Source organism: Leucopleurus acutus, assembly GCF_964270905.1.
Source record: "Leucopleurus acutus genome assembly, chromosome: 6".
Classification (NCBI taxonomy): domain Eukaryota; kingdom Metazoa; phylum Chordata; class Mammalia; order Artiodactyla; family Delphinidae; genus Leucopleurus; species Leucopleurus acutus.
Genome location: NC_139149.1, coordinates 88259838 through 88287085, shown reverse-complemented (window position 1 = coordinate 88287085; position 27248 = coordinate 88259838). Strand labels below are relative to the sequence as shown.

General features: G+C 39.2%; 1 protein-coding gene across 3 annotated transcripts in view; it reads right to left on the bottom strand.

Annotated features, from left to right (window-relative positions):
* Positions 1 to 27248, bottom strand: part of PARD3B (par-3 family cell polarity regulator beta) — a 1046263-nt gene that overhangs the window by 311991 nt on the left and 707024 nt on the right. For all 3 annotated transcript variants that reach the window (XM_082840795.1, XM_082840797.1, XM_082840796.1), the window contains 2 exons: positions 21344 to 21550; positions 20372 to 20609 (listed from right to left, as the gene is read on the bottom strand). In XM_082840795.1, coding sequence (XP_082696921.1) covers positions 20372 to 20609; positions 21344 to 21550 — 445 coding nt within the window. The remainder of the gene's footprint in view (positions 1 to 20371; positions 20610 to 21343; positions 21551 to 27248) is intronic.

Sequence of the window (27248 nt, the reverse complement as noted above, 5' to 3'; positions counted from 1 at the left end):
CAACTTTAAAATTATATGGGTAAACGTCATCTATACATTCTATTTATTAGAGGCACTTCTTATTTCAACCACATTCATGTTAAAGATTTTCAGTGTACAGAATTAATAACAGAAGAATTTGTTTTACAGATTCCCAGGCCCCAAAGATAGTCACTTTTCAGTTTGGAGCATATTGTGTGATGTAGCAACACCTAATGGCCAAGTAGGAATTTACAGCCTAGTTCTATTAGACACTGTAAAGACCCCAACAAAAGGAGATGTGTACTACCGTCCCAGTGGTAAGAGACACAATGGGCTACCTAAACATAACTGAAATTTTCTTGGTCTGAGTTGTGACAGCAGAGGAGACCTCAGCTAAAAAGCACAGGGAAACACAAACAGAGAGAGTCTTAACTAAAAAGATTCATTTCTTATTTAGGTTGAGGAGAGCTGTATTTGGTTTGCACTTGATGGAACCTGGCTAGAGAGTACATTCAGCCCTCTGTACCCATGGATTCCACATCCACAGATTCAACCAACCACGGATGGAAAATATTTGGGAAAAAAATTCCAGAAAGTTCCAAAAAAACAAAGCTTGAATTTGCTGTGCAGGCAACTGTTTGCATTGCATTTACATTGCACTTACAACTATTTACAAAGCAGTTACATTGTATAGGTTATTTTAGGTAATTTAGAGACGATTTAATGTATATGGGAGAATGTACATTGGTTTATATGCAAATAACTACACCTTTTTTAAAAATAATTAATTAATTAACTTTTGGCTCTGTTGGGTCTTCGTTGCTGTGCCCCGGCTTCCTCTAGTTTCAGTGAGCGGGGGCTACTCTTCATTGTGGTGCGTGGGATGCTCATTGCAGTGGCTTCTTTTGCTGCGGAGCAAAGGTCCTAGAGCCGCAGGCTTCAGTAGTTGTGGCACGTGGGCTCAGCAGTTGTGGCTTGCGGGCTCTACAGCACAGGCTCAGTAGTTGTGGCGCACGGGCTTAGTTGCTCCACGGCACGTGGGATCTTCCCGGACCAGGGCTCGAATCTGTGTCCCCTGCATTGGCAAGCAGGTTCTGAACCACTGAGCCACCAGGGAAGTCCTTCTTTTGTTTTTAATGTACTTATTTTATTTTTAATTATTTATTTTTTGGCTGTGTTGGGTCTTCGTTGCTGTACACGGGCTTTCTCTAGTTGCGGCGAGCAGGGGCTACTCTTCGTTGTGCTGCATGGGCTTCTCATTTGCAGTGGCTTCTCTTGTTGCAGAGCACGGGCTCTAGGTACGCAGGCTTTGGTAGTTGTGGTGCAGGCTTCGGTAGTTGTGGCACAGGCTCAGTAGCTGTGATGCACGGGCTCAGTTGCTCCACGGCATGTGGGATCTTCCTGGACCAGGCCTCGAACCCGTGTCCCCCGCCTCGGCAGGCGGATTCGGAACCAGTAACGTCCCTACACCATTTTCTATAAGGGACTTGAGCATTGGCAGATTTTGGTATTTGGCAGGGGTCCTGGAACCAATCCCTGATAGATACCGAGGAACAACTGTAGTACTAGAAAGGAGATAATCGTTAACAAACTCCCTTCCATAGTGAAGTGTTGCTTCCCATGATGCTGCACTTAGGTCCAAACCTGGGTCCACCTTGAGGAGGACTCTGGGATAGAAAAAGTGTTGAGAGGAACATGCTCTACCTCATAATTCTTTACAGAGGGTTACATTCCTATTCCAACGCTAGTTGTATCCAACTAAGTGTTGAATACGTTAGTGAAAGGAGTCAGCTAGTAGAAATAAGACTATAAAGCACTTGTCAGGCAGAGAACATAGATGGCCCTGCAGAGGCTGGACTCCATTATAAAAAGGTTCTTAGTTTTTTTTGAGTAACAGACCCCTTTGAGTATTAGAAGGAAGTTAGGGATTCCTGCTCCACAAAAATATACACACTCACTTATAGTCAAAATTTTGCACACAATTTTTAGACAGCCCTGGGACTGTGCCTTAGAAGTTTAACTCTATAGGTGCTTCATAAACACTGTGCTATGGTGTGTGGATTCTCCACATGAATGGACATTCTGGAGATTCTTTACCATTAACCTTGACAGACTATATGAACAGTTAACCTCTAGAGTAAAATATGACATATTAAGTTTCACAAACTACTTATAATGTTACCTACCAATTTTATTTTTAAAAAGTATAAAAAAAATTTTTTCTATTAGACATTAGATATATCTATAGATATTAGACATTAGATATATCTATATATATAGCTATATATAACAACACTCATAAAAACCACTTTTTGGCTACAAGTTTCAAAGTGCTTCATAAAGTTGCATTATCTTTTACCTGGAAGATACTTGGGGTATAGACATTCAAAGACATATTCGACTTACAAGAAGAACAGAGTAGATTTCAGCTGCTCTAATTAAATCCTGACATGCAGAAAGAAGAAAAGGATTCTGTGGAGTGTTTACACTATTTGATACTTTTTTGTCTTACCCAGAATCAAACTATCTCCAGTTAGCAATATGGACAAATTCGGCAATGTGGTCATGTGCAGAGGAGGGTCGTTATCATGACATTCCTGTAATTTAGGGACAGACCTGTGATGAGGAACATACTTGGGTATTGCTGCTTTATTTTCTGTAAAAGCTGGACTGAATGTGGGTTTTCTTATTTAAGTACTGATTCTCAACAGATGTATATCCCCACACCTTCTACCAGCTGCATCTATATTATATTCTCTGCAATATTATGTATTATATATATTTTATACCACAGCTATATCATGCCTCCACTTTTCTCTCAAGACACAAGAGCTCTTCTAGAGTCAGACACCCTTGAAGTGGCCTCTCCAATTTAAACATCCCAAATACCTAACGAACGTAATTAAAAAGACTGGCAGAACACTCCATATTTCTCCAGATCCCAATTCCTGATGAGGCAAATTGTAAATTTTGTGGATGAATTTAACTTCACTATCTCTATCATATCTTTGTATGTTTTTGTTTTCAAAATGTGTTATCAAATATCCAGATATTGGTAAGAAAAGCCCTAAGGTGATCAAAGATTGCTTCCCTAGCTCTCCCTCCAGTCTTACCAATAAATCATTTGCAGCAAAATGGAAAGGATAAGAAGTCTGAGAAAAAGTATTGGATTTCGAAGAACCCTTCTGCAGCACAATTTTAATAATAATCAGCAGGACATTTTCCTATTTACCATCTCATTCACACACATTGTGCTAAATTCAGTGGTCAATGAGGCCTCATCACAAGGATGAGATATTTGTACCTTTTGCAGATGTCTTACTTTTGAAGTTTCATGAACTGTCAAAGAGATACATCTCACTCTTGGAAATCATACTCATTTACCAGAAGTCAATGCTGAGTTAATTTAGGTTTTTAGATTAGATGGTGATAACATAGTGCACAAAAATAAAAGAATAACACATACTGGGATTTTTTGACTTATAATCCTATTTGAAATCACCACCTTCCTTATTTTATAACTTCTAATTTCACTGATTTGAGGTTGAATTGAGGCCAGCTCTTTACTTTTCTGAAATACAGCATAAAAATGATACAATGATGCAGTGCTAGTAGCTTCAAAGTAAATTTAGGGGTAAAAGGGCATCAGATTTGCAAACACAGATTATTCAGAAAAAAAGGAATGCACGCCTGTCTCTGTACATGTATCCATATGGAAAGAAAGAAAAAAATGCTTGCACTAATGTGGTAAAATGTTAACATCTGAGGAATCTGGATGAAAGGTGCATAAGAATTCTTCTTTTTTTTTTTAGCAGCGGTATGCGGGCCTCTCACTGTTGTGGCCTCTTCCGCTGCGGAGCACAGGCTCTGGACGCGCAGGCTCAGCGGCCACGGCTCACGGGCTCAGCCGCTCCGCGGCATGTGGAATCTTCCCGGACCGGGGCACGAACCCGTGTCCCCTGCATCGGCAGGCGGACTCTCAACCACTGCGCCACCAGGGAAGCCTACATAAGAATTCTTTATATTATATCTTGTAACTTTTCTGTAAGTCTAAAATTATTTCATAATAAATTTTTTTTTAAATCTAAGTAAGTTCTGAGGTTAAAAAGACATAAAAGGATGCTCTCAGACACAATTACTATTGGCTCAATCTTGTAAATCAACAATCAATACTCAAACACTTACATTGTTTAAAGTCACTGGTCTACTGGCAATGTGCAACAATATACATTACAAAAACCATCATCCCTAAACGATAGTCATGTTCCAGCTACAGCTGTCATCAATTATTTAAGATTCAATTCCTAAGCAGGTTGGTAGGCTAGCAGGCAAGACTTTTCAGAGAAGGAATGGAGAACTATGGAAAGAACCCCCAAATGATTTTAGTCCTGGTAAGAGAACACTTTCTGAGCAACCTAGAACCCATGTGTATATACATAAGGGACTATTTTCACCAGATACAGCAAAATAATATGACTGCCCAAAGGAGGCAAATCACCCCCAGGCTGTATAGGTCAGTAAAAATAAAGAATCAGCTTATTGAAATATTGGCCCAGCTAGACTTTCTTCCATCAACAATCGGTTGAGACACATTTTTAAAGCAGCAGCTTAAATGAATGGCTGTGTGTCTGTAATAGTTTTGACTTAAAATGTCAACTGTATTTGAGATGCCATGTGCATTTAATCAATGTCTCTATATTGTAAAATAAATATACTTCAGTGTGACTGCTGTGCCAGCCCTAAATCATAATTCACAAAGACTAGAACATCTCATCCTCTCTATTGACAGTCGCTAATGACAATACTGATTAAAATGGTATCTGCCTGCCATATTATTGTTAAACAGTCTATTAGAATTTCTACTGCATGCTACAACCTACCACTATTTCTCTTTATGTTGATACATCTCTTTTGGAATAAAACATGATAGATTTAAAGTTTAATACTGAAAATGCAAAACTTAAGAGCAGAGCTTATCAGTAGGTTTAACCTGTATTTCCAAATGAAGAGAGTTCCTTCTGTCAGAGATTCCAGTACTGAAAGGATTTGTTTCTCCCTTTCAGAATTAATACTTGAGTTTTTCAAAATGAAAACCTCGGATTAAAATAAACAACAACAAGAGAAAAAATATCAATTGTTATTTCAAAATCAAGTCAGCCTATTGAAGCATCTGCAAGTAGAAACTGATTGTTAGTTACTATTTTTAGAACAGATTTCTTAGAATCAAGAATTAACTCAGTAATCCATTGTTGAATGCATATAACGGGCAAGGCATTGAGCAACAGCAAATTTGGTGTCAGATACGCCCAACACCATAGAGTTACTGGGGAAGGGGATTAGATAGAGTCCTACTAACCAGGATGGATAAAGGCTGGAGGAATCACACAAAGATACGGAGGATGCCTTAGAGAGGTCAGCAAACTAGTCTAGAAGTGGTCCATGCAGGCATATTCCATAAGCAGCACAGGCCATGGCAGTGAAGAAAACAAATGACAGGTGAATACTTGAAAGTCAGATAAGATGCATGAGGTTCAAAAAAAACTATTCTGAAAGTAGACATACGCTACGCGGCTAGAGATGGAGCCAGGAACGAGTGTTCTGGGTGTGACCTGTCAGAAATAGCCAAGTCCCACTACACCAGGATTCTAGTCTAGGATGATAGGGTTCAAAGCGGGACCCACACAGGACCAAGGGTACTAGGCAATGCTGCCAGGAAGACTCCAGAGTAAAAGCAACGAAGGCAGCACTTTGTTTAAGAGTCATGGTTACTCAGCTCCGTAGTTTACTGAGTTCTGTGGTGCGGCTACCAGATGCCCGAAGTGAAGAGCAATTACACAAAGCTGACCAGGGTCAGGGGAGAGACTACTGCTAATCTACTTCCGTGTTTCATTCAGGAGACTAGGACCAGGAGGAACCTGAAAACTGGGTTACATTTATAAGAAGACATGTGGGGAAGGCAAAGGGAGAAAAAAATGAAGCAAAGGCAGAGGTGCCTGGAAGAAAACAAAAATTCCTAAGACATGGATCTCATACTCAAAGTGATATAAAGCCAATGGAAAATACCAAGATGATCCAGACCAATTCAAATGCAAGTCTAGAGTAATCAGACTTTTCCACAAAGTGTGTCCTGAGCATATTGAGATTGAGAAGATGTTGGGTGAGCTGGAGTTGGAAGGCTGACCGAACTGTCACGGGAGGGAGCTGAATCTGCCCGAGGGAGGGAGAATGACCTAGCTCGTCCCCACGTCTGCATTTGTTGCAGAGGTTCCTCGCCACCTATGCTTACTTTTAACAATGCAAGAACAATTATCTGTATATACGTTGAATGCTTAGGTTTTTGGATTACTCTTGTGTTTCTGTGAGTTTCTTCCCCGTTTCCCTCTACTCAAGTCACAGTATGAGAAAAGAAGTTGCAGTTGAAAGTAGTAAAACACAATTAAGGGGAGAAGGTAGAATAAATAGGAAAATATTCTGATAGCAAATTCCAATTAATCTGCCAAAGAGTCTTTACAAAAGTATGTCAGTAATCATATCACTGTTGATGTTAAATACCCTGGTAGATTGCCGATAACAAAAGCATGACAGAAACGTAGAGAAGGTGGCATGGGTAGTCTGGTGTAGTGTCTCTGTCAAAGGTCTAGAAAATTGGTCCAAGCCACCTCTTTCATTTTACAGTCCATCTTCATCATAAAAACTGTTCCTTCACATACTTTGAAAATTCCAGGAGGCAAAAGGAAGGCAGAAAAAATCTATGCTATTGATTTTCTACTATATATTGACTAGAGGTCAAATTTAAAGTGGAAAATTACAGTCCCTGGGGGAGAAGAAACTTATCAATGGGAGGAACTAATACCCAAAGCCCCAGAATTAGGGTTTTTACTGTTCACTGGTGATTTTGTCGGCAATCAGTCATAAACCGTTATTTCTGGTCCAGGTACCCTCCAGCTTTCTCTTGAGTTTTGAATTACATAATATTTTAAAGAATTCTTTTGTGGGCATGTGGAGGTGCTACTTTTAGTCATTGTCTGCTGAGACATCTGTACTTTGATTTCTGGAGCTATGTGGCTTTTTTTAGCTGCTAAGAAAGCCTTAGGAGAATAGACAGCAGCTCAGGTATAGACAAGCACAAAAAACTAAGACAATAGAAGGGTTCATTCCAGTTTTTTTTTCTTAATAGCTTCCGCTCTTTTATATATTTCTTTAATTTTTAGTATAAATATTTTAAATTTGTAGTAGTAAAAATAAAGTTATTTTTTATTTTTGTTTTATTTTTCAAAGAATTTTATGACTATATAGTGGCATATAAACAAAAGATGGGGAGGGAAATTAGGGAATCATCAGATCTAACTGGGAATGCGGACTAGGGTGATCCACTGTCCCTATTTGCTTAAAAGTGAGGAGATTCCCGGGACATGGAGTTTTCAGTGCTCAAACTGGGATGAGCTGGTCGCCCCAACAGAGACCAAAGTACACACTGAATGTGAATATGTTTAAAGGCCAAATTTTTCATTTTGCCTCTGATTAGATTTTCTACTTTGGCAAGTTAAACGTTAACAGTCTTGGGCTAGTTCCTTCAGTTCAGTGACCGTTCACCTTGTGAAACTGACTTGTCAGATACCAACCCTTATCTACGTCTACAGACACATCTACGCTCTAATCATTTTCAGTCAATGGCCAAGTAGTTGACAACCACAATGATAATTTATACACATACTGCAAGTGTATAAAAGTGTATCTCGCAGGCAGGTAAAAACTTCCATTCAAGAAGGCAGTTACACAGCTAAGTTTAGATATTGAGACATCTTACTTTCAATATTTTTACCGAGGACACTGCTAATGGTTTAACCACAGTTTTATGGGCTTCAGGGATGCTCTGGTTATTTAAAAGGAGCTTAGCAAATTTTATGTCACTTTAACAGAGCCCTACCACACTTTCAGGCAAGGTTGCATGTATCAAGAGAACACATCTGACTTGTTTACTGTGGTTATCTCCAAACTGAAAACAACACTTATTAGACAATCAATCAATATTTGTTGTATGAATGAAAGATGTGTCAGGAAAAAAAAGAAATCAAAGATTGGTTGCTTAGTCTCAACATGTTTGTTGTGTACTTAGCAGTGGCTTGGTCAATAGTATTGAATAAATTATTTCAAAAAAAAAGATTAGGGATTGCTCCACTCAACCTAAAGAAGCAGTTTGGAATGAGATATTGAAAATCCATTTATTTAAAAAAGGCCTGGAGTTAGCTTTTTAGGGGTGGAGACATAGAGAGGGGCTGGAGGGTATCGAACTGAATTCCACCCATAATTACGGTCATAACCTTACAGTTTGGCTCTTAATCTTAAATCCTATTTTCATTGTTAATAATTTCATATTTATGGGTCATCTTAATTAGATAGTAAATTTAAGTAAAGGGTTCATGTTGTATATCTTTTTCTGGGGTTCCCCAGAGTAGCATTTAATAGATACTAAAGTAATGAACTGACTGGCAAATTTTTTCATATCATTTTAGATGGAAATTCATCCTTCCTACTGTTAAAATACTTCAGGGAGGTCAATTCTACCACCTATTCAGAAACCTCATTCCAGTGCTTAACAACCATCTTCTTTTCTATATCTAACCTCATTTTTTTCTGACAGTGATTTTGGCCCATTTTCTCTAGCCCTGTCCTCAGTAGAGATGGTGAACAGCTGGTTACTATTACCAGTTAACTCATCCTTCAACTTTTTCTTCAAGCAGAAATTAAAATAAAAAATTACCACCCAATGCAGTTCACCCTTTTTCTTATTTTTGCACCGCTTCCACTGTTTTCATTATTTTCAATACTATTATCTAGAATTACTAAAGGGCACAGCACATGAATATCCAAATCAGTCTACTCCAATTAGCACACCATATAAACCAGTCAATCAGCAAAAGCTTATTAAAGGCCAACACAGTGAAAAGCATCACGAGGAAGTGCCTTTGCTTAAAGGAATTTACAATCCCACTGAGGACGAGACAGACATGTAAAACCCAAACTAAAAACCGAGTTGGCCTGTGGGGAGTACTAACCGAGCAGACACGAACTATAGAGTTTTGATGAGAGAGACATGCAGGTCAAAGAAGGACTCATGAGGAGATGGGGCTTAAGGTGGGTTCGGAGCCTGGCAGGACTCAGAGAAGGAAAGGAGGTTATCCTAAGAGAGGGCGCCACCTTAGGGCTCCACAAACTCGTTTTGGGTAACAGTGAGGAATCTGGCTGGAGTGGTGAGTTTGCAGAAAGGAACAGGAAAAAACAATGATAGAAATATAAATTTGAATAAGAATACAGAGGGTACTGAATGCCAAATTAAATAATTTTCTTTTATAAGTTAGTAGTTCCCATATGGAGGTTCCTGGGATTGGATGCAACAAAACATCAGAGGGTCCCAGGCCCTAGCCTAGACCTAATGAATCAGAATCTCATGATAAGGTCCAGTGATCTATAACTTTAACAAGCTCTGTAGATAACTCTGGAGTACAGCTGGATTTTTGAGAACTACTAGGTAATTGGGAATCATCTCAGCTCTTAGAGCAAAACACTACTAATATTTTAAGGATGTGCTATATATCAGGTATTTTTCATGTATCATCTAATGTACTATTAGGTAGATGCTATTATTATTATTCCAATTTCACAAAAGAGGAAACTGAAATACGGACTAGTTGAAAAAATAACAGAGCTGGGATTTGAACCTAAATAGAATGACTCCAGAGGATCTGCTCTTGGCCACTGTGCTGTATTGCATTTTAGGGCATGAGGTGTTCATTAAATATCTGCTAACTGAATGAATGAATGATTGGTACCTCTGTCTGGGATGAACTGGAATGAAGGAAGGAAGAAAGCAGGCAGATCGGTTATGTGTCTCCTGAAGTCATCTAGTCATAGATAACAAAGACCATGATTAGAGTATGGCAGTGGAAATGGAAAAAAAAAAAAAAAAAAAAAAAGGCCCAGATGGAAGAGACAACATTTTGCAAGTATCAGCAGGATTGCTGGCTGATGGAAGAATGAGAATGGAAAGAGGGAGGCATCCTGGATGTCACAGGATTCCTGGCAGTGCCTCAAACAGAATCAGGGAAGTCAGGATGAGCTCATGACTTAGATGGGTGAATGATGAATTAGATTTTAGACATGATGAAGCTGAGGTGAGGCCGGGCCACCGTGCAGAAATGACCGACAGCTAGCTGAAGAAACAAAACTGGACTGTCTCCAAACTCCTGATGGATGTTATTTAGCCTGGTTGAGATAATAGTTCTAGACGTGCAACCCAGTAATATTTGTATATTTTTATATCCTATACGTGTTTTTAATGGTTCTGGGAGGCCTCTTATTCTACGAGGAAAACAGGTACATTTATTATGCCAAAGGTTCAAGCCTTTTACCTTAATTATTAACCATCTCATGTTACTAAGTTGCTGTTTTATACATTGACTTAAGACATAAAAACCCAACGAATGGCAAAAATAAAGAACTATGGGTGTACGAAAGTATACACAGAATTATGGCTGGTGTCAGTGCATTTTTAAATGTTAACACAATGGTAGCAATGGTCAGGAGGGGTCTTGGTATTGTTATCAGTTCAAAGCCCGTCTGCAGGAAGGCTGTTTCACTTCTCCACGTCTTGTTCTTTGCTATTTACCACATCCATCTCCCATGCATCTGGAAGATGGATGTTAGTGAATTACACTGAGGTTCTCAGATAAAAGGTGCAAAGTAAAGAACTAATTCCATTTTTCTTTCAAGCAAATTATTAAATCTATACATGTCATTATCTAATAGTATTAAGTAAACATCCTACAAGGACATGACATTGTGCTGGACATGGTACAAAGCAAATTAGGCAAATACAGTCTCAACTAGGAACTTACGAGTGTTTATATATATGAATAAAACTGTTATTAATGTGTTTTGTTATTTAATATGAGTATGCAAATGGGCCCATTAGGAAATCCTTTGCATTTTATTAATCCAGCATCTTAAATGATTATATTTCACCTTAGATGTTAATGAAGTTTATTTATGAATGTGTAGCTTCCACTTTAGTGCTGGTGAAAGTTCTTTTTAGCATATCAATTTCTTTAAAAGTTAAGCCCATTTTTTTTTCCACTGGACTTTTGTTCTGATCTGTTAACAGATCTAAACCTCATTATCCAAGAGAAGGAATGAGGTAAACGGGTCTTTTCTTCTTCAGTGCTCTTTGGTAATCACATTAACGTTAATGGGAGCTATGCCCACATATTAAGAGGAGAAGAGAACCCTAATTAAACAAATAGCCTTTTGGTTGACATTCTATGTGATAATTTTTTATTGTGATAAGTATGAGAAAATTATCTTGCTTTGGACAGCCATGAACAGAACTACCGAGTAACCAAGTTTACATAGGGTAGGAGGGGAAGGCTATGAACAGCCATCAGATTTTAAAACGATTTTGAAAACAAGCTACCCATACATTTTTATACTAATTAACTCCATCAATGCCCCTCGCCCCTCCACTGAACACATACACCCCTCCAAAAAAATAAAGAACGATAAAGAAACATTTGCAGACACGCTTGACAGCTGAAAAAAAAAATTAAAGTCAGACACCAAACAAACTGCATGCTGGGCACCATAGCAGCTCATTTGTCGGCACTCAGCCTATCAGAGGAGTAGCCCATCTGTCTCTGGGTCGTCTTTTAGTTAAGAAATAAATGCCGACCAAGCAATCCTAAATTTGTTTGATCCAAGTTTAATCTATACTTTTTAGTTACCATACTTGCATCTCTCTCCGTCATTTTATACCGCTTGTCCTATTCATAGAAGCTCCCTCTCGGATTCTTTGCATTCTGCTGTTCACAATCTATTCATATTATGAGGCTAATTTTCCCCTCTGGTGCTTAGCTGCAAATGAACAAAAGCTAGGATGTATAATACATAAATATATAAATATTATCAGCGATCACACCACTGGGTTTAATGGAAGTCAATATCGGTATATTACACTCTCTACATTGCATTTCTATTACGGGCTCGACACTGCTGCTCATAAAAAGTAGCACTCTGAGTCCAGCCCTGTGATGGTAATAATGAAAAAAAAAAAGGGTCATAGCTCTTCCCAACTCAAATGAAAAATTAAAATTGCTAGGCCACTTAGCTCAAAGGAAAACTGGCAAATTAACAAAACGAAGAAACGAAATATTCATGGCTCATACTGTGGAAGAGAAAGTAAATAATTTAAGATGGATTGTGAGGTGAGAAAATTCAGTTACCAAAGAGGCAAAAAATGAGGATAACTAAATTCCAGTGTGTTTTCATCTTCTGTTTCTTTTCCTCTGCAATCACAGACAGCCGTGGAGGACGGATGGCGGCACCAGGAAGTAGCCTTTGACATGCAAATTTATTTTTTTTGCCACAGTCATATATTTCTTTCAGACTCAATATCTGCAGGCATTTTACCCTGATCTGCAAGGCACTGTGTTTTCACTGTATTTCTATATCCAGCTCGAAGCTGAATTACGAACTTTGACCCACTTTGACTTTCATTTTTCATCTGAAATTTCATGTTTCCAACTGGCCTCTACTTCCTGAAACCAAGCACCTTAACGCTAGCCAGTGCTCGGCCTTTTGCCTTTGGGGAAATGACTGTTACGATTTCACTGGTCTGGTTACATTAGCTAGGTTACCCTTCATACCCATAAAATTGAACATTTTACAACCACTATCTAGAAAGAGGCAATGACAGGCATGGCTGCATTATACTTATTGTACACGAGACCTATAAACCTATAACAGCCATTATGGGATCAAGGTAAGGAGCAGAAATGTAGCACAGAGATGTCATGCTCCCTGGAGATTTAAGTATTCAGTCTATCTAACCTAATTTAAAAATCAAGTCAAAATGTATCTTTATGGGTAATGTATTATAAGACAACTTCCAAGGCAGTCCAGTGAAATAACTCTGAGCCATGCATTAGGAATATCAAGTCCAAAACCCATCCATACCTTCTGGCCTGAAATGCTGGGAGAAGGAAAAAAAAAAGAAAAAAGAAAAAAGAAGAAAGCAAAACAAAAAAACCTGATTCTCCATCTGAGTCCATTCTCCATTTGTATTTAGCAATAGAAAGTTTTACTGAATTAATTCAGTAGAAAGTTTTCCATCACCAAGTGATGAAATAACCTTTGAAAATAGTTCATGGTTACATTTAGAATGGGGTGACCCAAAGTTTATACAATATAAATGATTAAATGATTTTAGTTTTATCACTACTTCTTAGAGTTTTACCATTACTTCTTAGAGTTTTACTATGCAAAATTGTCCAGGCTAAAGATAGCATGGCCACCTGATATACATAATAGCAATTAGAGGAAAAGTAAAAAAAATCGAAGCAGAAATTTAGTGGGCTCCAAGTGAAAGGCAATATCTGATGGTTGGCTCTCTGGGGTGGGGCCTCGAGGGGAGACAAGAGGGGAAGTCTACCAAGCCAAGCACCACACTAATAGCTTTGCTCATAAAACTTCACAACTCGGAGAGGATGCGTTATTATCCCCAATTTACTGATGAGTAGACTGAGACTCAAAGGGATTAATGAAGGCCACAGAGTCTGTAAGGGGCAGATTTTCAATTCAGTTAAGAATTTGGTGGCAGTGATGTCTGTGCTGTTTGTGGTGGTGGTGGTGGATGAGGGTGTGTGTGTGTGTGTGTGTGTGTGTGTGTGTGTAGGAGTATTCTTTTAAAAATAATTCACAGCAGATGTCATTATATAGAGTTGCCCTAGTTTCAATAAGATATATACAGGCAGATACCGCAGGTTCGGTTCCAGACTACGGCTGTGATAACGCAATAAAACAAGTCACACAAATTTTGTGGTTTCCCAGTGCATATAAAAGTTATGTTTATATTATGCTGTGGTCTATTAAATGTGCAATAGCATTATGTCTAAGAAAACAATGTACGCACCTTAATTAAAAGATACTTTATTGCTAAAATATGCTAACCGTCATCTGAGCCTTCAGCGAGTTATCTTTTTGCAATAGTAACACCAAAGAACACTGACCGCAGATCACCACAACAAATAAATAATAATGAAAAAGTTTGAACTACTGCATAAATTATGAAAATGTGACACAAAGACATGAACGGAGCCAATGCTGTTGGAAAAATGGCACCAACAGACGTGCTCGAGGCAGGGTTGCCACAAACCTTCAATTGGTGAAAAATACAATGTCTGCGAAGTAAAATAAAGTGAAACACAACCAAACGAGGCATGCTTGTAGTATATTTGAGCAAAACATGGACGAAACATAGATGCTTTACCATTTGCAAAGTTTAGAAATAAAAGTTGCTGCCTCTGTGTTTTAAAAGATACCTTTGTCATTAGGGTTCATGATTTAATTTTTTCAGTGTAGAAACTGAACCAGTGTATGCCTGAGGTATACCTGCATTAGCTGAGTTAGGAAGAGATAATAAAGAATATCCAACTGTGGGGCTCCGAGGAGCAGAGTTAAATATAAGCAGCTGCAAATCAAGTTCACCATTCAGATTACAGACCATGTGTCTTTAAAATGTTTACTTCAGGTATGAAGTATCATCACTTCAAAATGATACTTCAGGTATCATATATACTAAAACATACACAATTTGGGTTACCTCTTTGTTATAACTACGTGAAACTGGTTTAAAAATAATCTTCTCATATTCATATGCTGCAAAAATGGAGAAAAAAAAGCAGGAATAAGGTGATTTGGCATTAGTACCCCAGCATGCTAAGTTCTGATAACATATCTGCTGGAAACTCAGTGTAGCCTGTGCAGATGCACACTATATCAGGCTGGTAGCCAGTTACTGAGGGTGACATGACACCATCCCTTCTGATTCTACCTTCTTCATAGCACCTACTAGAGCCTGAAATAATCTCATTTATTTTGAGTGAGTTGTTTATTCTCTCTCCCTCACTGGAATATAAATTCCATAAGAGCCATGGCCAGGAGGTCTTGTTCAGCACCATATAAATTGACTGTTGATTCCCTCGAGTTGTATCCTAGGCAAACATCGCACCACTCCCTGGGAAATTCATTGTTATAGATAGCTTACCTGTTTTGTTTTTGGTTTAAACTCACCACAAGAAATTCAAAAGTCTTTGATTTTTTTCTTCCTTTGTGAAGATAAAAGAAGTAGCATTAAAGCAGAGATTTACTGCTGTATGCCCAGTGCCTAGAACAGTGCTTGATGCAAAGTAGGCCTTCAATAAATGGTGTTAAATAAATGAAGAATAATTGCGAATGTGCTTGGCAAAGAGGAGGTATTCAACAATATGACTGATCAAATGAATATGGGCAAACATACTAAAATCAGAAACGAAATTCCGATTGGCAGGCTTTACTCTTTGTTCTTTGTTAATCCATTAAAAAAGGAGTTTCCTGGGCAGACCAAGGGTATAGAGAAAGATACTTGATCGCCATCAAGCCTTTCCATTTAGGGTCCAGAACAAGTTGACAGGCCAGAGGTTTTCAAAGTGAGTGGTCTATAATATCAAGAGGAGACAATAGCTGCTATGATGTAAAGGAATGGATTTTAAACACAAATCTGTGACAGAATTCAGCTTAAAGAATATAAGGATTGACTGACAAGTTTATTAAATAATCGATAAATCAAGAACTGACTTTTGAATTTCCCACTCTAGACAGGGCAAGATTCCCTTAGCCAAAAGATATTTTTCTTCAGTGCTTAGAAAACATCTACTAGACCCCAGGAAGGCAGAGTAGGGCTGACAGCCATGGGGCTGTTTTTGGAGGGGTTTGAACTTCACCCTTTGGCTGCAAGAAGCCACCGGTGGTCTTTTCTACAGGGTAGTGTCATGAAGAATACAGGAAACACATAATGGGAAAATGTAAGCATCTTGATCCTCTAAACTTCTCTTTCAACAGCAGGTAACAGCATATGGGGAAACTACCAAAGTTGGTAGGTTCTTAAGCTGTGTATTTTTCAATATACAATAATTCAATAATTTCAACATACAATAATTCACGGCCTGTGTAGGAGCCATAGTTGAATCTGCTAAGAGGTAATTCTGCAATCAACAAAACATATGCATACTGGGATCAGACAACAGATGTAAAGATAGGAATTAATGAGACCCCCCATCATTTTTTCAAAACGACAGGAAGTAGGTTAAATGAACTGAGCTAAACTGTGCTACTACATGTCATCAACACAAAAGCGGCCAGTGAATATCAGAAAAGCACACAATACTTAGCTTCCCACAAGCAAGAGCAAAGCCACATCCAACTCCTCGAGATCCTTAGAGCGATCAATCTTTTTTAAACAAGAAACTAAGTCAATAGCGTCTGAGCAACAGATGAGAGTTAAAGCAAAATCTGTTAGCTAATGGCAGCAGCTATTGTGTTCTTTGTTGTTGAAACTGTGCAGGTAGCAGCATCTCCAATACGCTCACAAACTCAGACGCAAAAGGCTATGGAAAGCAGTTGCTATTTTTACACTGGAGGTAAAATCCAACACCACCTTTCGGATCTTAATTTTGCTTAAATAGTACAAGGAAACAAAATCCAAATTGCTAGATGTCTCAAGGATCTAGGACCTGTGATTTCTACCAGAGGAAAACACAGCAAATACTGGATGACAACAGGAAGAGCCAGCTCTGTATTCTGGGCAGTGGAGAATGAACCTGCCAAATCCCATCAACTGAAATCAAATACAAAGTTCAGGCTTACTTTAATAATATTCTAGAAAATGGGATACGTGAAGCTCTAATAGCTTTTATATTTACAGACTAGTCAAATCCTTTTCTTCTTTAACACCTTAAAGAGGGTGTTTTTACCTTACAACTTACCCTGATATTGTAGAAGTATTAATAATTATGATAATAGCTATATGGTTTTCTACTGATGATGCAAAATCTGCTACACACTTTAGTGGCTTAGACAACAGAAATGGGCTGAAATTAGGGGTTGGCAGGCTGTGCTCCTTTCTGGAAGCTCTCCAGAAAGAATGCATTTCTCTGCTTTCCACCTTCTAGAAGCTGCCCACAGTCCCTGGCTTACAGTCCCTCCAGTCACATACTGTATTTCTCTGTACCTTTCTTCCATAGTCACATCTTCTTCTTCCACCTTTAAGGTCCCTTGTTATTACCTTGGGCCCACAGGGGCAAATTCGGGATAATCACCTTATCTTAAAGGTCGGCTGAAGAGCAACCTTAATTCCACCTGCAACCTCAATTCTCCTTAGCCATGCAATATAACATACTCACAGGTACTGCAGAGCGGGACATGAACATTTTTAGGGAGGCCATTATTCTACTTACTGCAATAATTTACATTTATTGAATGTTTGTTTCTTGCCAGGCACTGTTCTAAGCAAGTTACTTGTAATTAAGCAACTATAATTCTCATAATAATAGTAGATTCAATTGTTATTCCCATTTTTCAGATGACACAGAAAGAGATTAAATATTACAATAACTTGCCCAATGTTACCTAGAGAGAAAGCAGAGAAACCAGGATTGGCATCAGAGTTACACATACAGAGTCTGCATTTTTAACCTCTGAACTCCATGACTGCAAAGGTGACTCTCATCTAAATATACTGCAGTTGCACGTTACCATTATTATCAAGGATGATTATCTAATAGCAGTCATAATAGTTACCCAGAATAAGGACAAGTTTAAAATTTTAAATGGCAAATGGAAATACAGAGTCTAAAGAGACCACCAGGAAAAACACCGTTTTTTTGAGAGGTATGCACTGGTGTTGATGTTATTTGTGTCCCTAAATGTCACTTTGTAGTTTCAAGGTCATATGTATGTATACACACACACACACACACACACACACACAAACATTGAGAGAGAGAGAGAGAGAGAGAGAGAGAGAGAGAGAGAGAGAGAGAGAGAGAGAGAATATATATATGAATAACAGATATGGAATAGAACTTTCCATTTCTGTCTAAAATTTCAGTGGAATATCCCAAACTGAGAACATGTGATGACAAATACCACAAAGCATTCTTAAGAAAGACATCTCCTAACGGTTTAATAAGAGGTGCTAAACTGGCCCATCAACTATCACCTCCCATCACTCAACTTCAGTCCATGGAACAGAAGGGTAGAGATTGAGAAATGGATTTTCTTTGCTGGGAAATTATAGGAGTAAAGGAAGTAATGGAAAGAGGTGCTTCCTCATCTCACTCCCAACAAAATAAGTGAGGGGGCAACGAGAAAACCCCTCAGAAAATTTGGAGGTAACTGTATAAAAGGAGACTGACATCCCATGTCGTACCTGTTTGCTTGGTGATCTGGAGATGCCAGGCTGGTTGGGGGATCTGTACGGCTGGTAAGGAGAAATGGAACAGTGGGAACAGGCTGCACTTCTATCATTTGGAGGGGCAAGAGTTTGGTAATTCTAGTGAGCCAAGCAGATGCTCTAGAAGGAAGTTGGACGAAAGCCACCTTAAGCTGACATCATCAAAGAAGTCTACCAGCTGGCTAAGGAGGCTCCAGAGCTGTGCTCCCTGAGGTCAAAGGGTCTCAGGAAGTCAACGGAAAAATAAATCTCCTATACCAGTGATTGGTGCAGTAAGGAGCCCCCTGAAAACTCCACAGAAGTGGCCCACAAAGAGCCCCAACCGCCAGATTACGCCAGATACAGGCCTTTGTTTTAATAAAGTCCTTCCCTTCCCTTTGTCCCAGAGACGGAGAACCAGAAGAATGTGGAATCCTGCACACTGTAGGGCCCTTGCTAGGGCTGAGCCCTGCGGGGCCGGGAAGAAGAAAGCGCTGATTAACATCAGATGGTGCATGTTAGCCCCTGACAAAGAGGGTGTTTTAACATCCAGAGTGACCAGAAAGCCATCAGCCAGAACACTGAGATGTCATCAAATCGTGGACATTCTGACAACACCAACAGGGTGTATTTGAAGGTAGCTGTAGGAGAAGAAAGAAAGTTGTTTTCTGATTGCACCCTGCTGAGCTATGCCTAGTCAATGGACTGACTGCCTATGACATCTTGTCTCTCAATCCCACTGAGTTAGACGGCAGTATACTAGCTTCCTTTGGAAAGTGAGGAAAGCAAGGCTCAGGGAAGTTAAGTAACATGTGCGATGCCCAGCAGCTTGTGTATGAGGGTCATGGGTTCAGATCAAGGCCCTCTGACTCCAGATGCGATGACATCTCCACTGCGCCTCACTGCCTCTGACGACTAATGTGCCCACAGACCTGGCCATGGGCACACCTAGAATCATGGGGGGTGGGGTGGGAGTGGGGTTGTGGTTCATCTAACCTGTCTTCTCTAATTCAAAGGCGGTGTTCTAGAGGTCACAGTTGAGGATTCCCTCACCTCTTGCTTTCCCTATGTTGATGGAAGAAGCATTTTCTTTATCCACATAGTGCTTTGGTACCTAGGGCTATAGGCGTAGCCCATGCCTCTACCAAGTGTTGGCTTTTCTTTGACATACATTTATGACAGCTTCCCGTCATCACCATGAGCATCAGGAGCCAACCAAGAGGCTCCTCCTGCCTCTGCAGGAAAGGATCAAGCACAGTCAGCAGTTAAGATTTTTAGGCATCTACATATGACCCAGCAATCCCACTCCTGGGCGTATATCCAGACAAAACTATAATTCAAAAAGATACATGCATCCCAATGTTCACGGTAGCACTATTCACAACAGCCAAGACATGAAAACAACCTACATGTCCCTCGACAGATGAATGGATAAAGAAGATGTGGTACATATATACGATGGAATACTACTCAGTAATAAAAAGGAACAAAATAATGCCATTTGCAGCAACATGGATGCAACTAGAGATTATCATACTAAGTGAAGTAAGTCAGAAAGAGAAAGACAAATACCATATGATGTCACTTATATGTGGAATCTAAAATATGACACAAATGAACTTATCTATGGAACAGAACCAGACTCACAGACGTAGAGAACAGACCTGTGACTGCCAGTGGGGTGGGGGGAGAGTGGGGGAGGGATGGATTGGGATTAGTGGATGCAAACTATTATATATAAAATTTATAAATAACAAAGTCCTACTGTATAGCACAGCAAACTATATTCAATATCCTGTGATAAACCATAATGGAAAAGAATATAAAAAAGAATATATATATATGTGTGTGTGTGTGTGTGTGTGTGTGTGTGTGTGTATATATATATATATATATATATATAAAATTGAATCACTTTGCTGTACAGCAGAACTTAACACATTGTAAATCAACTATAATTTAAAAGAAGATTTTTAGGCATCTAGCTGAAGAGGAGGGAAAGCTTGCATTTGTTTTTTTTGAAAGCACACAAATGAGTGATTTCATCAGCAGAAACAAAACAAAATAAAACAAAACCATCCCAACTTTGCCTTCAAAGCAGGTCCCTACCTCAGCATGGCACCAAATCCCTTCCTCTTTATTTTCCTTTCTGGATCTTCATTTCCCTCTTTCTGCTTTTTCACCTTGACTTTGAATTTGCCCTTTTCCTTCTTCTTCTCCTTTTCTTTCGGTTTTTTGACTTTCCTGGCTTTATTTTCTGCATTCTCTAGCTCAGTGTTCCCCTGAGGGGCAGATTCATAATTCAGAGCTCCTTGGCCAGAGTGAGAGCTCTTATCAGACAGACCATCTGTACAGAGAAAAAAATCAATACACATGGTCAGGGGCACTTACTGTTAGTATCTCAAGAAAAGTTAAAATGTAAAATACAGAATAATGAATAAAGGCACTCCGGAGTTCTACCCTGCCACGAGGCTACGCGTACCCTTTGAAGAGACAACTGCCTAAATCTGGTTACTTCAAGCAAGGTTTGCTGCTGGGAGTGGGGGACATTGGTTGCTTAGCCAGTAGTATAAAAGGTTTGATATGTGATGAAACACTGATCTCTCTCAAAGCAGCTTGTTAACCTTGATCAGCTCAGAATGCCGATGTGCTGGGAAACAAACAGGGTGAGTTTATTTCCAGGAGAAGTTTTTGAGGTCAGCTATAACCGGACTGCTTCTACCCAATTAAAGCAGTCAGTCCTCGTGTTGAGGCTGCATCTAATGACTTGAATAATAATGTCAAGAGATGCATACTTAGTGCTCCTACCCTAAGGGTAAATGACAGTTGGTCCTTGTAGGAAACTGAAGGAGAACATTTCTTTGGCGGTTGCACTGTAAAATAAATCACATGTTGCGTTATCTAGTTCCATGTTCGTTAAGCCAAAGGGCAAAACATATCAGGGAAATGAATTACTTTTAATATGAAAAATATAATTGTGACCTTAAATCACTTTTCTCTGTACTTAAGCACCCATTCTTGCCTATGATTCGCAGATAATAAGGAGAGGAAGAAACCATTTCAGCAAGCTCGTTGCCCTACCAGCTTCTAATTCTTCGGGTCCATCGTAAGATTTGTCAATGGCTGCTCGGAAGCTCTCGTTGCAGCCTCGGCCACGGACCACGTGCGGCCGGGGCCGGTGGAAGGGAAGTTCGTTCTTCCTGACCTCGGCAACTGCAGTCTGCAGGCTCTCCAAGGAGCTGGACTTTTTCAGACCCAGAGTTGGACCGAAATCTTTGCTTGGAGAGTCTGGAAGAAAAAAGGGCAAAAGGTCACCCTTCCCCTAATGAGGCAGTGGGGTGGAGTGGGAAGGCTCGTTGTTGTTCTAGCTCCAAAAGGGAGGAGGGGGGTTAAATGGGTGGGACTTGGTGGTAAACCCCAGCGTTGCCGCTTTTTGTGACTTTGAGCAAGTACTTTGACTTCTCTGAGCCTTCGTTTCCTTTTCTATAAAGTTGTGGGAAGATTTAAAATGATATGTCATATATAGAAATAAATATGCATACGTATATATATACATGCACATGTGCACACACATATACATGACTCTGAAAGGCTATAGCAGTCTGCAGAGATTATATGTATGAGCGTGTGTACATGCACACACACACAGTTGCACACACATACAGAGCACCTAACAGTGTTTCTCTCACAGTTCTCATTCCAAGCACTCCCCTACATTGTAGCTTTTATTATCTCCAACATTGTTTTTATAATTATTAAGTAATGTATTATGCACAGAAATCAAAGAGCATTGAAGTGATTGTAATTTTTATGGTTAAACACTTTACCATACTCTAGCACTCTTACTGTAGGGTGAATGCAATTTTTTTAGTTGACAAAGCAAAGCAAGAAAGAAAACAACTTTTCTGTGTCAGTGCTTACTGTTCCAAATGTATTTCTACTTGGGTATCTAGGAAAGAGGTAGTTTTCTTTATATGATATAATATTCCAAAAGAAAAACTAGGTGAAGTTGAATAATGTGTGTTCTGATATGTAATATTTTTCATTTGCACTGTTTGTCTTGCCCTGTCACCTGCCCCTTTTCACCCATGCCTTGACCCCCATTCCCACCCACAGCCAGGCCCCTAGTTGTCTGTAACAAGATTAGGCTATATAAATACCAGCAGCACAAGGATTATTTTAAAGATGGAGGGAATTCTAGCAGGGCTCTTTTCCACCAGGGCCAAAGCTCATGATCCTGTCCAGTTACAAAGATTTACTGCCATGAAGGGGTTATACGTGCATTTCTGGAAATAAACTACTTTGCAGCTTTTTGGTAGATACAGATTGAGTACATATTAAGGATTGTGTACATACAGTACCTACTTCAATGCCTAGCATATAGTAAGGCTCAGTAAAGAGCCCTATCTTTTCTTACTATGATCAGTATTTTTGCTTCTACTAATGCTGCCATCATGAACATTATCACTAGGTAATACAAGGAATACAAAAGAAGTACAACAAAGGTATAATGACTATAGAGACACGCATAAAGTTAAAAAAACAAAACAACAAAACACACCCTCCCATATATTGTGAATATGTTAAAAATAGTCAAAATAATGACAATAATGCTAATAACTAATAATGCAGAGATCTCGTGCTTAGCCCTGTTCTAAGTGCTTTACCTAACTTACCATAATCCTTACAGTTGTGCTACTGCCAAAATTGTTCCCATTTTACAAATGAGGAAACTGAGGCACTGAGCAGATAAATACCTAGTCTAAAGATACACACTTAATAAGCTTCAGAGCTGGGAACTGTCCTCAGGCAGCCTAATTCCGCCTTTTCTGCTCTGTACTGTCTAAAGTTGTACTTGATCTCCACCCTCTACTTGACTATGGTCAAGCTACTTAAAATGGCCTCTAGTTTCCTCATCTCTAAAATAAGACCCTGAGCCTAATCAAGCGGACAAAATGCAGAAACTGGATGTTGTTTTACAGTTTCATCATTAACTTACAGGAGGCAATTTTGCACTTTGAACAATATACATGATGACAATAAACATTACATTTTTTTTTTTGCGGTACGCGGGCCTCTCACTGTTGTGGCCTCTCCCGTTGCGGAGCACAGGCTCCGGACGCGCAGGCTCAGCGGCCATGGCTCATGGGCCCAGCCGCTCCGCGGCATGTGGGATCTTCCCGGACCGGGGCACAAACCCGTGTCCCCTGCATCGGCAGGCGGACCCTCAACCACTGCGCCACCAGGGAAGCCCAACATTACATTTTTTTTGTTGTTGTTGTTTTTGAATTTTATTTATCTTTATACAGCAGGTGCTTAGTACTTATCTATTTTATACATATTAGTGTATACATGTCAATCCCAATCTCCCAGTTCATCCCACCACCAACCCCCCCACTCCCGGCTTTCCCTCCTTGTTGTCCATGCATTTGTTCTCTACATCTGTGTCTCTATTTCTGCCTTGCAAACCAGTTCATCTGTACCATTTTTCTAGGTTCCACATATATGCGTTAATATACGATATTTGTTTTTCTTTCTGACTTACTTCACTCTGTATGACAGTCTCTAGCTCCATCCACTTCTCTACAAATGACCCAATTTTGTTCCTTTCTATGGCTGAGTAATATTCCATTGTATATATGTACCACATCTTCTTAATCCATTCGTCTGTCGATGGGCATTTAGGTTGCTTCCATGACCTGGCTATTGTAAATAGTGCTGCAATGAACATTGGGGTGCATGTGTCTTTTTGAATCATGGTTTTCTCTGGGTATATGCCCCATAGTGGGACTGCTAGGTATTATGGTAATTCTATTTTTAGTTTTTTAAGGAACCTCCATACTGTTCTCTATAGTGGCTGTATCAATTTACATTCCCACAAACAGCGTAAGAGGGTTCCCTTTTCTCCACACCCTCTCCAGCATTTGTTGTTTGTAGATTTTCTGATGATGCCCATTCTAACCAGTGTGAGGCGATACCTCATTGCAGTTTTTTTTTTTTTTTTTAACATCTTTATTGGAGTATAATTGCTTTACAATGGTATGTTAGTTTCAGCTTCACAACAAAATGAATCAGTTACATATATACATATATTCCCATATCTCTTCCCGCTTGCGTCTCCCTCCCTCCCACCCTCCCTATCCCACCCCTCCAGGCGGTCACAAAGCACCGAGCTGATCTCTCTGTGCTATGCGGCTGCTTCCCACTAGCTATCTACCTTATGTTTGGTAGTGTATATATGTCCATGCCTCTTTATCGCTTTGTCACCGTTTACCCTTCCCCCTCCCCATAGCCTCAAGTCCATTCTCTAGTAAGTCTGTGTCTTTATTCCTGTTTCACCCCTAGGTTTTTCATGACATTTTTTTTTTAAATTCCATATATATGTGTTAGCATACGGTATTTGTCTCTCTCTTTCTGACTTACTTCACTCTGTATGACAGACTCTAGGTCTATCCACCTCATTACAAATAGCTCAATTTCGTCTCTTTTTATGGCTGAGTAATATTCCATTGTATATATGTGCCACATCTTCTTTATCCATTCATCCGATGATGGACACTTAGGTTGTTTCCATCTCTGGGCTATTGTAAATAGAGCTGCAATGAACATTTTGGTACATGACTCTTTTTGAATTATGGTTTTCTCAGGGTATATGCCCAGTAGTGGGATTGCTGGGTCATATGGTAGTTCTATTTGTAGCTTTTTAAGGAACCTCCATACTGTTCTCCACAGTGGCTGTATCAATTTACATTCCCACCAACAGTGTAAGAGGGTTCCCTTTTCTCCACACCCTCTCCAGCATTTATTGTTTCTAGATTTTTTGAAGATGGCCATTCTGACTGGTGTGAGATGATATCTCATTGTAGTTTTGATTTGCATTTCTCTCATGATTAGTGATGTTGAGCATTCTTTCATGTGTTTGTTGGCACTGTGTATATCTTCTTTGGAGAAATGTCTATTTAGGTCTTCTGCCCATTTTTGGATTGGGTTGTTTGTTTTTTTGTTATTAAGCTGCATGAGCTGCTTATAAATTTTGGAGATCAATCCTTTGTCAGTTGCTTCATTTGCAAATATTTTCTCCCATTCTGAGGGTTGTCTTTTGGTCTTCTTTATGGTTTCCTTTGCTGCGCAAAAGCTTTTAAGTTTCATTAGGTCCCATTTGTTTACTCTTGTTTTTATTTCCATTTCTCTAGGAGGTGGGTCAAAAAGGACCTTGCTGTGATTTATGTCATAGAGTGTTCTGCCTATGTTTTCCTCTAAGAGTTTGATAGTTTCTGGCCTTACATTTAGGTCTTTAATCCATTTTGAGCTTATTTTTGTGAATGGTGTTAGGGAGTGATCTAATTTCATACTTTGACATGTAGCTGTCCAGTTTTCCCAGCACCACTTATTGAATAGGCTGTCCTTTCTCCACTGTACATTTCTGCCTCCTTTGTCAAAGATAAGGTGACCATATGTGTGTGGGTTTATCTCTGGGCTTTCTATCCTGTTCCATTGATCTATCTTTCTGTTTTTGTGCCAGTACCATACCGTCTTGATAACTGTAGCTTTGTAGTATAGTCTGAAGTCTGGGAGCCTGATTCCTCCAGTTCCTTCTTTCGTTCTCAAGATTGCTTTGGCTATTTGGGGTCTTTTGTGTTTCCATACAAATTGCAAAATTTTTTGTTCTAGTTCTGTGAAAAATGCCAGTGGTAGTTTGATAGGGATTGCATTGAATCTATAGATTGCTTTCGGTAGTAGAGTCATTTTCACAATATTGATTCTTCCAATCCAAGAACATGGTATATCTCTCCATCTATTTGTATCATCTTTAATTTCTTTCATCAGTGTCTTATAATTTTCTGCATACAGATCTTTTGTCTCCTTAGGTAGGTTTATTCCTAGATATTTTATTCTTTTTGTTGCAATGGTAAATGGGAGTGTTTTCTTGATTTCACTTTCAGATTTTTCATCATTAGTATATAGGAATGCCAGAGATTTCTTTACCAAATTCATTGATTAGCTCTAGTAGTTTTCTGGTAGCATCTTTAGGGTTCTCTATGTATAGGATCATGTCATCTGCAAACAGTGACAGCTTTACTTCTTCTTTTCCGATTTGGATTCCTTTTATTTCCTTTTCTTCTCTGATTGCTGTGGCTAAAACTTCCAAAACTATGTTGAATAAGAGTGGTGAGAGTGGGCAACCTTGTCTTGTTCCTGATCTTAGTGGAAATGCTTTCATTTTCATCATCATTGAGGATGATGTTTGCTGTGGGCTTGTCATATATGGCCTTTATTATGTTGAGGAAAGTTCCCTCTATGCCTACTTTCTGCAGGGTTTTTATCATAAATGGGTGTTGAATTTTGTCAAAAGCTTTCTCTGCATCTATTGAGATGATCATATGGTTTTTCTCCTTCAGTTTGTTAATATGGTTTATCACATTGATAGATTTGCGTATATTGAAGAATCCTTGCATTCCTGGAATAAACCCCACTTGATCATGGTGTATGATCCTTTTAATGTGCTGTTGGATTCTGTTTGCTAGTATTTTGTTGAGGATTTTTGCATCTATGTTCATCAGTGATATTGGCCTGCAGTTTTCTTTCTTTGTGACATCCTTGTCTGGTTTTGGTATCAAGGTGATGGTGGCCTCGTAGAAGGAGTTTGGGAGTGGTCCTCCCTCTGCTATATTTTGGAAGAGTTTGAGAAGGATAGGTGTTAGCTCTTCTCTAAATGTTTGATAGAATTCGCCTGTGAAGCCATCTGGTCCTGGGCTTTTCTTTGTTGGAAGATTTTTAATCACAGTTTCAATTTCAGTGCTTGTGATTGGTCTGTTCATATTTTCTATTTCTTCCTGATTCAGTCTTGGCAGGTTGTGCATTTCTAAGAATTTGTCCATTTCTTCCAGATTGTCCATTTTATTGGCATAGAGTTGCTTGTAGTAATCTCTCATGATCTCTTTTATTTCTGCAGTGTCAGTTGTTACCTCTCCTTTTTCATTTCTAA